Below are 10837 nucleotides of genomic sequence, written 5' to 3'. Positions count from 1 at the left end.
ACTCCCCGCCATGTTCAGACCAAGGGCTTGGAAAACTCCGAAAATACCCGGGAATTCGACTTTGGGCGACTTTGGGAGTTGTAGTACGTTCGTTTTCTATCTTCCTCCTCGCGACGCCAACTTGTGCACAAGATCATGGCCTCGGGCGTGTTCGGCGTGGTCACCGCTCTCCTGCTGGTTCTGGGTCTTGGTGCCTGTGGCTCCGACGCTGTAAACTGTGCGTAACACGTCGACGAGATACCAATGCTTGCGTTAACTTCAGTTTTTTCTTGTGTGGGGTGGCGCACACCACAACATCTCTGCGACAGGCACGGTGTGTTTGTCCGGCGCGTGCGACGCCACCACCATCGCTGGCGGCATTGCCCTCACGACAGCCGACGGCGAGGTGGTCGACGTTGCGCCGGGCATCTATGACCAAGAGGTCCCCACCGAACTAAACCACACCATCACGCTACGGTGCCCCGACCCCTCCCTCTTCTTTCTCTTCTTCTTCATCGTCTTCTTCTTCACCTTTGACCAGGCAGAGATAGTTAATTATGTGATGGTCGTACTTATTCTTGTCTCTCCAAACTCCGACCATGACAACCCAGGCTGGGGTCCACGGCCGCGGACACGGTGACGGTGGTGCACGCGGGCGTGTGGCTGACCGTCGCCAACTCCTCAACAGTCGCCCTGCAGTGGGGCAAGCTCGTGCTCCAGGGTGGTACGCGGGCACAACTCGATCTCCCGTCCCTAGGGACCAACAACATGACCGATGACCGGGCCAGACCATCGGACATATAACTTGGAACCTTATTTTGTTATGTGTGCAACACAGCTACGATTGTGGTGGACGCGGATGGTGTGCTCAACCAGTTCTCGGACATGGTCTTCGACAGCGCGCAAGGCCCAAGCGGTTCGTTCCACTGTGTTCGGCCCGGTCTTTTTTCCAGAGAGAGGCTCACACCATGGATGTGTTGTTATCAATGCAATCTACAGCAATCGCGATTCTTGCAGACGCTGCCTGGAGGCAGCGTGGTAATGTGCTGATCAGCAACACCACCGTGACAGGTACCGTACCTGGCAGAACCCTCATGACCCAATCTTTCAGATGTAGCCACTGACGATGATGAGGCTCTTCTCTGTTTTCATTTCCCGGCACAGACACACTGGTGGACTTGGTGGGCGGCGTTTGGCAGCAATACGGCAACGCCACGCTGGTTTCGACGCACGGGGTCTCGGGTACAAAGCTGCTCTCTCCTCTCTCTCTCTTTGCCCCGCAGCGCCTTCTTTGCCTCTTCTTCAGCTCACTGTCGCGTGCAGGAGTCAGGTTTAGTCCCGTCGGCTCCTTCCCTGGTCGGTGGCTACAGCGTGGAATAGGCAACATCAGCATGACGTCGTCATCATCTTCGCCTAATCAGGTTGCAGGTGGGAACCCCTCCGCGCAGACCTGATGCATTTTATAAATTTCCTCTCAACTCTCTCACATTCTCTTGGTCTCTCTGGCAGCTGTGGACATGTCGGCCGGAGGCCTGTGGATCCACATGCTCGACGGGCCTCGCAGGCCCCATTCCTACCTCACCGTGTCTGGCAGCGCGAGCAGCGGTTCTCTCCTCTTACCAGACACACAAATCGCGGTGATGACGTCGATGATCTTATCACGCACGGCCCACTAGGAGTGTACTTGGGCGCTGACGGCTCGTGGGGTCAGTACGGCCTGCTGACCGTTCAGGCCAACAATCACAGCACCGGTACCCCTGCCGCTCTTTCGATCGTCAACAACACTCATATGGACTGTTGACGTTGACACATAAATGTCAATGTGCGTGCAGGCGTGGTCCTGAATTCCACCGACGTCTGGGTAACGACCGGGTTGGCAACCTTTGATCTGGTTGAGAGCACAGGTGATCACATTCCTCACATTGCATTGTGTTTCGTTCGTGGTGTCCTGCGATCGTGCGCTTGTCGTTAGCTGACGCGAGACAACTACACGTCTGCCAGGAATACGGTTTGTCGGGGACACCTCCAAACTGTCCCAACAGACAAACATCAGCATTACGGCCGGCACCAACGCTACTGGTACTGCCCAGCAGCAAGCCCACTTTCGTTTCCCTGCGCTAAAACATCGATGCAGGAATCGATTTTTCCAACGGCGGCTCTTGGCGGCAGTTCGCCAGTACCACGATCAAGGCCACATCAGCCACGGCGACAGGCACCACTCACCCTCGAACTGTTGTTGATTGGTTGCTTTTAATTCTTTCAACCGAAAAGAACAGAACTCACTTTTGATTCGGGAATGTGTGCGCAGGCGTCATGTGCGCCTCGTCGGGGTCGTGTTGCGCGCAGGTGGGCTCCCCTACGCTTGTCAAGATCTCCTCCGCCCAGAGCACAGCAGGCCGAGAGAGTACTTTCATCACATGACACACGACACAGGACACACACGACACACAAGACACACGACACACGCGACACGCGACACACGACACACACGACACACGCGACACTCACGCAAGCAACGCAACAGACGACTGCGCGATATCGTCGTCCCCGTCGCCCGTGGCATCGGTGGCGCCTCTGGCTGGCAACACGACGGCCTCGTTCGACGACAGCTCGTCGGCAGTCGCCATCTCCAGCTCCTCCGCCGGCGCCTCCTCTTCTGTGGTGGGCGTGCAGCTGAGTCTGAGCGGCCTCCAGCTGGGCTTCACCGACCTTCACGGACTGAACGTGACCCGCACCATCACCAACTCGACCGACCCCAACAACAGCAACGCCACGACCTCCACCTTTGCCTACACGGCCCGCATCGACGCCGAGACGAGCCTCGTGCAGTCGTACACCTACTATGCAAGCGCCCGCGCGGTGTCGTTCGCGGGCGTGGACTTCACCGTGCGCGCGGGCAGCGTCAAGTGGTCGTTCAGCCTCACCACCGCCTCGTCGCCCAGCGCAACCGCGAGCGTGGCCGACGCCCAGCGCAACGGCTTCTCGCTCCGCTATCGCCTCTCCGACCTCGCCTCGTCATCATCGTCGTCGGGCGGCCCGAGCCGCATCACCCGGCGGCGCAACACACCGCACGAGGGCATGACCACCTTCTTCGTCACTCTCTCGGACAACGATGTGGTGGCCCAGGTGGAGGTGCTCAACGCGGCGGTCATCGACGGCGTTGTGACGACGCTCGGCCGCATCGAGCTCGTGTTCGACAACCTCACCGCCGCCGGCAATCAATCGGGCGGTGGCTACTTCCTGGAGCTGGGCTTCCCGCCGTTCGAAAAGTCGGTGGCGTACGACCCGAGCCTGGGCCTGGGCTTGCTGCTGGGCCGCTCGTCGGACGGGTCGCCGTCGTCGTCGACGGACGTGGGCCTGATCGTGGGCGTGGCGGTGGCCATCCCGGTGGCCGTCGTCGTGGTGCTCGCCGCCATTGCCGCCGGCGTCGTGTTGGCCTGGTGGCGCCGGAGGTGGGCCGGCAGCTCGGCCAACAACGACGCCGTCAACTGGACGCTGGACGAAGGCGGAGACCAGCTCTGAGTGGTTCTTTTTGTACACACAAATATTTATGCAACGAAAGGGTGGCAATTACTGTAGCCAATGGGCTCAAGCCAACATGCTCTTCAACCCACCAATAGCCACTCACGGCCGCGGAGAACAAAGGGGCATTGTGTACCAACAGACACCAACATCAGCACAAGTACACGATGCAGCATCGGTCGGTCGCCTATGTGGCCGTGGGCCTCGTGCTAATGATGGCGGCTCTGGTGGCGACGGCAGAGGCGGGGTGTGCCAACATTCCGAGGTCGGGATGGCACAAACAGTACAGCCTCAACTTCACCAACAACGACTACCAGCACTACTTCCGCCTCCAATACTCGTGGAACGACCACAACCCCGCCGGCCAACAACGCCACTTCGCCCTCGGCCGCGTTGGTATGCTTTGTGTTGTTATTTCATATTATTTTTTATATTCCAATTATTATTCATCTTGACCTAAACACTTTGTATTATTGCCATTTTCATTTTTAACGTTTTAACGTTTTGTCGTGCAGGTGGAAGGCCAGGGCTGCATGTCACGGTGCTGCCCAACGACCTGCCCCACGAGAAGGACAGCGCCACGGACCCCAGGTCGGAACTGCGCGATCAGGGTACCAGAGCGCTGACTTTACGCATTGCGGCCAGTGATGGGGTCGACAACTGGGGTGATGGTGGTGGTTGAAATTGCAGTGACCCCGCTGACGCTGGAGCACGAGTTCATGTTCGAGTGGTCCTACTACCTCGACCCGGACACCGACTGGGCCAACATGAAGGCCTTCATCCAGCAGAACTTTGGCAAGGGCGCCGCCACCAATCTCGACGTTCGCAGCGGTACGCGTTGCGTGAGTGCGCGTGTGAGCTTGTGCGATCCCGAACTGAGTTTGGTGCTGATCGCGTGTGTCGCGTTGTGTGCGGTGTGTGCGGTGTGTGCGGTGTGTGCGGTGTGTGCGGTGTGTGCGGTTGGGTGAAATGGTAGGCCAGTACGAGTACTCGTCGCTGATCAGCGGGAGCGCGGGCGCCAAGCGCCACTGGAACCTGGCCACGTGGATCGCTTCGCCCACCAAGGATGTGGGCCGCTGGGTCGACTGGCTCATCCAGTACAAGCCCTCCGCCACCGACGGCTACGTCAAGGTGTACCGCGGCGACGCGGGCCAGAGCTGCAAGCTGGTGTTCAGCGTGACGGGCGCCACCATGTGGGACAACTTCAACGACGGCTACTTCAAGCTGGGCGTCTACCGCCACATCGACAACGTGCTCGCCTCCCTGTGGCTCACCGACTTCACCCTCTCCAAGCGCCAGTGACCACCTCTACCGGCCTGTTGTTCTTTTTCCCTCTTTTTTGTTTTTTAAATATAAAAATGTACCTTTTATCTATAAAAGAAGAAATTACGAAATTATTATTTATTTATCACATAAAATATACATGGCACGATTGGGGGAGGCACCATGACGAGCAGAGCGATCGGTGGTGAACGACCATAGATCAAGAGATGCCGAGCTTCTTTCGCCTGAGGATCTCGGCGTTGACCTTCTGCTCGGCCTCGTACTTGGCCACCATGAAGGCCTTGTACTCGTCGATCTCCTCCGACGAGCAGGGCGGCCCCTTGGTCCACTTGGGCACCCTCTTCATCAGGTCGTCCGTGCTCACGTTCTCCAGACTGTCCGGGTCGCCGCTGGGCTTCGGCGCCGCGGCCGCGGGTGATGGCGCCAGGGCTGCGGGCACCACGGGCGTGGGGCTGACGGCCTGGGGCGCCGGGGTGGTGGTCGTGGTGGTGGTGGTCGTGGTCGTGGGTCGCTTGATGATGTAGCCGGAGAGGTCGGGCGCGGGCTTGGGCGTGCTGTCGCTGATGCTGAAGCCGGTCGGGCCGTCACGCTTGCGCGGGTCATCGATCTCAAAGTCCGAGTAGGTGACCGGCCTCGCCGCTTGCGTCGGCCGACCCGCCACGGCTGCTGGCGGGGCAGCAGCGGCGGGAGCGGGTACGACGGGGGCGACGGCCGGTTGGCCGTATAGCATGCCGGCCGCTTGGCCCGGGGCGCCCACTGTAGAATGGTGAGAAAGAGTCTCAACAAGTGTGCGAGGAGGTCCAAGTTGCAAGGAAGGGATTGGGTGTGGCGAGGTGGATGCGTACCGCCACTGAGGGAAATGGCGTCGAGGAGGGCGTCGAGGTCGGCGCGCGAGCGGATGGTCTGGGTGACGCCCGGGTCGGGCAAGTTCTGCGCCGGACTCCACAGCGGGATCTGTGCGCACGCGCACGCACACGCAACGTCCAGAAAAGCAGCGACACACAAGAGTGAGGTGGGAGGATCAATGGCTTTGCCAGGTCAACGCGCTCGCGATCGGTCGGGAGGAGAGGCAAGGAGAGGGGGCAAGGTCACGTCGCGTACCGGCGGCTCGTAGTTGAGCTGCTGCAGGGCACCCTCGAGGAAGAGCAGAGCGTTTGATAGATTCTCGGCCTGCAAGGAGGGGGAGGAGAGGATTCACTTCATGCATTGAGATAATGAAGAAGAGGAAGGAAAGATTGGCTACGCGCGGCGTACCTGGGTAAGCCGGATCATGATCTGTTGGGCCTGTGCCGCGGTGGCGGGAGGCTTCTTCTTCTGTGGCAGATTGACCTCGAGCAAGGCCGCGATTCTATCCAGCACAGCCTCACTATTTCGCAAGGGGGTCTCCAGCTTTTGTAATGTGATTGTCATAATCTGAGATTGGAAAAACAGAGGTTAGGAGATCCCTTATGATTAGTGGTGCACCTCCTTTCGAAAGAAGAAGAAACGCACGTACTTGATTGTACTTCTCCTGCACATTGTCCCCCATCTTGCCTTGTCTTCTTGCGCAACCAATTCAATTGAGAAATGAACTTTTCTTTTCTTTTCTTTAATGAGACATTTTTTATGATCAATAAATAAGAGGATCACGTTGTGGTGGGTGGTGATGCCTTCACCCAGGGTGGTCCGTGGTGAACGGACACCTGAGAAAGAAATACAAGAAAGACAAGAGAGAGAAGTGAAGAGAATACAAATGATAATGATAATGATAATGATAATGATATTGATAATAATGAGAAGGGACTGCCCAGATCTTGTGGGCTTGCGTTTCAGAGGGCGGGCATGAGCTCCATGAGGCGGTGCCTGATGTCGCTGAGGCTCATCACGACCGAGAGCGGGGTGACCAGGTCGAGCAGGAGCCTGATGGTGGCCACATTGCGCCCTCGCTGGAGAATGTCGAGCAGCGGACCCCGCAGGAAGATGTGGATCATCGACATGCACACGCCGCGCAGCGGCACGTCGAGGGTGGCAAAGAGCTGGACCAGGTCCTCACAGGCCCGCTCGGCCCAGCTCTTCTCCTCCGCCGCGTCATCGAACCCGCCCTGTCGGGCCTTGATGCCGTTGGCTCCCGAGTTGTGATGGTGGTTGGGCTGCGGGCGCTCATCGGCGCGATCGGCCTCTTCGCCGACCGCTACAGCGTCGTCGTCTCCGCCCTCGGACTTAACCGTCGTCGAGTAGCCGTTGTTTTCGCCCGTGCGCCCGTTTTGTCGGTCGTGCGGCGCCCCGCCACCGCCGTCCTGGTCCTCGCCGCCGGTTCGCTCGTTTGCGCGCGGACGCTTCAGGCCACGCTCCTCCGCGCCGCCGTGCTGGGCGCGGTCGTCGGCCAGCTCGCAGTCGAGGCAGGTCTTGTATTCGACGTCGACCATCATGACCCACACCTTGAGGAGGGTGGTCGCCACGCGCGGCATGGTGTTGAAGTCGCGCTCCTGCAGCACGCGCTCCATCTGGCCGTTGAGGTTGGCCAGCCGCTTCCCGATCCCCTCGAGCACCTGGCGCGTGTGGTCCCGCTCCTCGGGTCCAGCCTGGACCTCGCCGCCCTCGGACGACGGCGAGCTGTCGCTGCCACGCTCCTCCTCCTCGCTGTTGTCGCTCCTGTTGGAGCTCTCGCGCTTCCGCTTTCGGGCATCGTTGTCGCGGTCTCTGCGCCGGTGGGTCCTGGCCTCGTCCAGGTCCTGTCGGCGCCTCTGGTATGCGCTCAGGAATTCGAGAATATCCTGTGTAACCGTTACATGGTAATAGTGTTGGTTTATGGGTTTCGCCACGTGAGCATGACATGCGCGCTCTATTAAGTTGTCGGTAGTCGTACCAATAGCTGAGAGATGGTGGCTTGCCAGATGCCGCCCTGGGCGCGCATTCGTTGAAGCAGGCTTTCGTGATAAGTCCAGTGATCGGGGTACGACGGACATCTGTGCAGTTACATTGATCAGTGTAAGCCCACACGACACGCCATGAGCCATGGTGGAGGCGTAGTGATTTGTTTACCTGGGATACTTGTTGAGCGCTTCGACCTTCTTCTTCCAGTCGCGCACGTCGTAGGTCTTGAGGAGGAAATGGGTCTGGAGGGAGCTCACGAACAGATCGGAGTTGAGCGCATTCAGCTGTCCACACTGCAAGCAAGACCCGAAACCGACATCGAATTGTTGTTGGTCGTCAGTAGGGTGAGTGCGATCGAGGGGGCAGCAAAGGGAAGTTCAACCATCTCGGAGAGCAGGGTGTGGTAGTAGGCCGAGGAGTCCTTGCCGGTCCACCAGTGGGAGACGATGGACATGGGCTGCAGCACGAACGCGATGTCGATGGAGGTCTCGTCGAACAGGTATCCCAGCTGACTCCGCGCACGATTGAAGAACTCCCGCGAGATCTCAAAGTCGCCGTTGTTGAACGCCGCTGGAGAGATTGGTGTGAAGGCCCTCACTGTGAGTTGTGTGCACAACCAACCGGTCGGGTGGTCATCGATAAAGTACCGATGCTCATGGCCAGGAAGGACGACAGAGCCAGGCTCTCGCGCCCCACGAGCGGGCCGTCGGTGGAGATGAAGTGCTGCAGGTTGTCTGGCTCGAGCGCGGCCGGGTTGATGGGCTGGACCGCCCAACACTCGTTGAGGTACCACTCGCGGTACCTGTGGTGTGTCGGTCGTCATTCCACACATAACTCGCGTCAGCGCCAGGCCACACAGCAGGTACGGCGGCCCAAGAGGAGGGAGAAGAGACGACGCACTTGGAGACGCGCGACATGAGGTCGAGGTGGGCGCTGCTGTTCCACAGCCCGGCTGTCCGCCGGTCGAGGGAGAGGGAGGGCAGGCTGCCGGTGCTGCCCAGCGAGAGCAGCGGCGACTGCGTGAACGAAGGCGGCGGGTTGTGGAGCAGGTACTGGGGCGGCGGGTACTGCAGCGGTGGGTATTGCGGCGGCGGCGGCTGCAGGTGAAGCGCCTGCTGGTGGCCGATGATGGCTCCGGGCTGGAAGGACGAAGGAGGAGGAAAGCTGCCGAAGGGTGGGTACCCGCCGGCGCCCAGCGCGCCCACGTGCGGCGGCGGCAGATGATGTGAGGCGACGACACCGTTGGGCGGCGGAAGCAGCGGCGGCAGACCCATCATCCCGGCCGCTCCTCTGAGGGCCGGTGGCGGCGCCAGCGATCCGCGCGCCATCAGTGCTGTACCCAGATAAGAGATTAGCAAGGTCTGCGCCGGGTTTCGGTCAGATCTGACCGCAACACGCGCACGTGTTGTTTGTGCCCGCCGATGATTTGTTCGTTGTTGGCACGTGTCTCCTCCGCCAACGTGCTTCAAATTCCAAGAACACGAAATTTCAAAGAGAAAACGCTAATTCAGCAGTAAACTCCGTGCCGTACAACCGGGACACGGGCAGCAGTTGTCTACTGGTAAAAGTGGTCGCCGTGTGGCGGTCATGGTGTGCGTCATTGCTGACCGATGGTCCCATTACGCCAGACAGGTCACTCGGGATGGTGGTGCGGGATGGGTGATGGAGGGGATCGTACAGGTGAAGGAGGACGGCGGGATCTCGTCGGGCTGCGCCGCAGGGGTGGGCGTGGAGGCGGGCGACGACCCCTTGCGGCCGAGGTTGTAGTAGTGGTTGAAGTTCTCGCCGCGCGGGCCGAGCCGCCGTACGGTGATGTGCGGGAAGACCTTCTTGAAGAGCTTGCCAAAGGCCGAAGGGCACATTACCTCGATGGCCTTGTGCTCGCAGAAGCCCTTGTAGTCGTCGTACACCCCGCGGGTGCTCACCGCGCTCTCCTTGCGCTCCTCGAAGGCGTCCGTCAGCCTGCGCACACGTGACAGTGTGGATGGTGGTGGTACAACACCGCCAGGGTTGGGATGATGTAAATGATGTGAAGAAATAGAGAGTGGTGTTGTGTTGTGTTGTGGAGAAGAGAATGAGTTAGCCAAAGGGTGCTGTCACCACACGCACAAAACTCACCACGCGCCATCTCTTGGGTCCCAAATAGGGTTGGGACATGCTTGCCGCAGGAACTGGGGCGACAAGATCCCATCGTGGCAAAGATGTTGGGGGGGGGGCAAGCAGAGTAATCTTACACCCTCGCCAAAGAGATATATATATTAAAAAAAGAGTAGAAAGAGGCGTGATGGAAAGATGGACGGGTGTTGATCTACACCGATCCAATTGGCTGGCGTCACCCAACCACATCCCAGACCAACTAAAAAACACACAACACATGTGCGCGCGTCATGTGTGGACGACATGTGGAGAAGGGGTGCAAGAAAAAAGAGAGGGAAGTCGAGTGCAGATAGCAGACCGAAGGCCATAGAAGGGAAGTCCTCGCCCGCATGACCGATGTGGTAACGATAAAAACAACAGACAAATAAATGATTGAAAATGCATCCACGACCCCCCCCCACTGGGTGGAGAGTTGGTCGCAAGGGTGTAACTACACAAGATGGAGCTTTAAGTAATTTGAATAAGAATAATTATAATAAAACGATGATGGCGTTATTGGCGGGGTGCGGCGGTGAGGCCGAGGGCCGCTGGAGGAGGGATTGGGATGGTGGAAGTAGGTACCAATCCTTGACAAAGGCGAAGGACTCGCTGCGGGATAGCACGAAGGGCCTGCGGGAGATGGCGTAGCCGCTTGATGAAGAGGCAGAAGAAGACGATGATGATGGTGGCGAGGATTTGGATTGTTGGGCTGAGAAGGAGCTCGAGCGCTGGTGCTGGTGCGCGGAGGCTCCACCGGAGAAGGAGGCGCTTCGTGGGGATGAAGTGGGGAAGGAAGAGGACCGCGGGGGTGTCGTCGACGCGGATGGTCCGTAGTGGGATGGCGACATGCTGCTGTGGAGGGGACTGCTGGATGAGTAGTGGTGGTTGGGTGGTGGGCCGCCGCTGGGGAAGTGCGGCACCGGGAGGGGTAGCAGTTGATGGTGGAGTTGGGGATGATGTGTTGTTGTGGTTGTGGGTGCGCCTAGGCTGTGGATTGCCGCTGCCGCGCTTCGCTCTTCCTCCATGGCGTGCCGTTCGTCTTCTTGTCTATCTGTATGCAACT

General features: G+C 59.1%; 3 protein-coding genes and 1 pseudogene across 3 annotated transcripts; 2 read left to right on the top strand and 2 right to left on the bottom strand.

Annotated features, from left to right (window-relative positions):
- Window positions 1-135: 135 nt before the first annotated feature.
- On the top strand, window positions 136-3501 carry ACA1_006080 (uncharacterized protein; the record flags this gene model as incomplete). Its single annotated transcript, XM_004354997.1, has 11 exons — window positions 136-190; window positions 375-456; window positions 591-703; window positions 818-895; window positions 997-1050; window positions 1144-1221; window positions 1489-1584; window positions 1656-1730; window positions 1981-2058; window positions 2288-2383; window positions 2504-3501. The coding sequence occupies 11 exons, from the start codon at window positions 136-138 to the stop codon at window positions 3499-3501; spliced, it is 1803 nt and encodes a 600-aa protein (XP_004355049.1).
- A 167-nt stretch (window positions 3502-3668) lies between these two features.
- ACA1_006070 (uncharacterized protein) lies at window positions 3669-4803 on the top strand (the record flags this gene model as incomplete). Its single annotated transcript, XM_004354996.1, has 4 exons — window positions 3669-3897; window positions 4017-4112; window positions 4192-4332; window positions 4478-4803. The coding sequence occupies 4 exons, from the start codon at window positions 3669-3671 to the stop codon at window positions 4801-4803; spliced, it is 792 nt and encodes a 263-aa protein (XP_004355048.1).
- Window positions 4804-4984: 181 nt separating this feature from the next.
- Window positions 4985-6313, bottom strand: ACA1_006060 (uncharacterized protein; the record flags this gene model as incomplete). Its single annotated transcript, XM_004354995.1, has 5 exons — window positions 4985-5541; window positions 5631-5739; window positions 5887-5955; window positions 6040-6198; window positions 6281-6313. The coding sequence occupies 5 exons, from the start codon at window positions 6311-6313 to the stop codon at window positions 4985-4987; spliced, it is 927 nt and encodes a 308-aa protein (XP_004355047.1).
- Window positions 6314-6593: 280 nt separating this feature from the next.
- On the bottom strand, window positions 6594-9597 carry ACA1_006050 (annotated as a pseudogene).
- Between the last annotated feature and the right edge of the window lie 1240 nt (window positions 9598-10837).

This window comes from Acanthamoeba castellanii, assembly GCF_000313135.1.
Source record: "Acanthamoeba castellanii str. Neff unplaced genomic scaffold scf7180000083029, whole genome shotgun sequence".
NCBI lineage: Eukaryota > Discosea > Longamoebia > Acanthamoebidae > Acanthamoeba > Acanthamoeba castellanii.
Note: the sequence above shows the minus strand (reverse complement) of the source record. Positions and strands in the feature narration are given on the sequence as shown.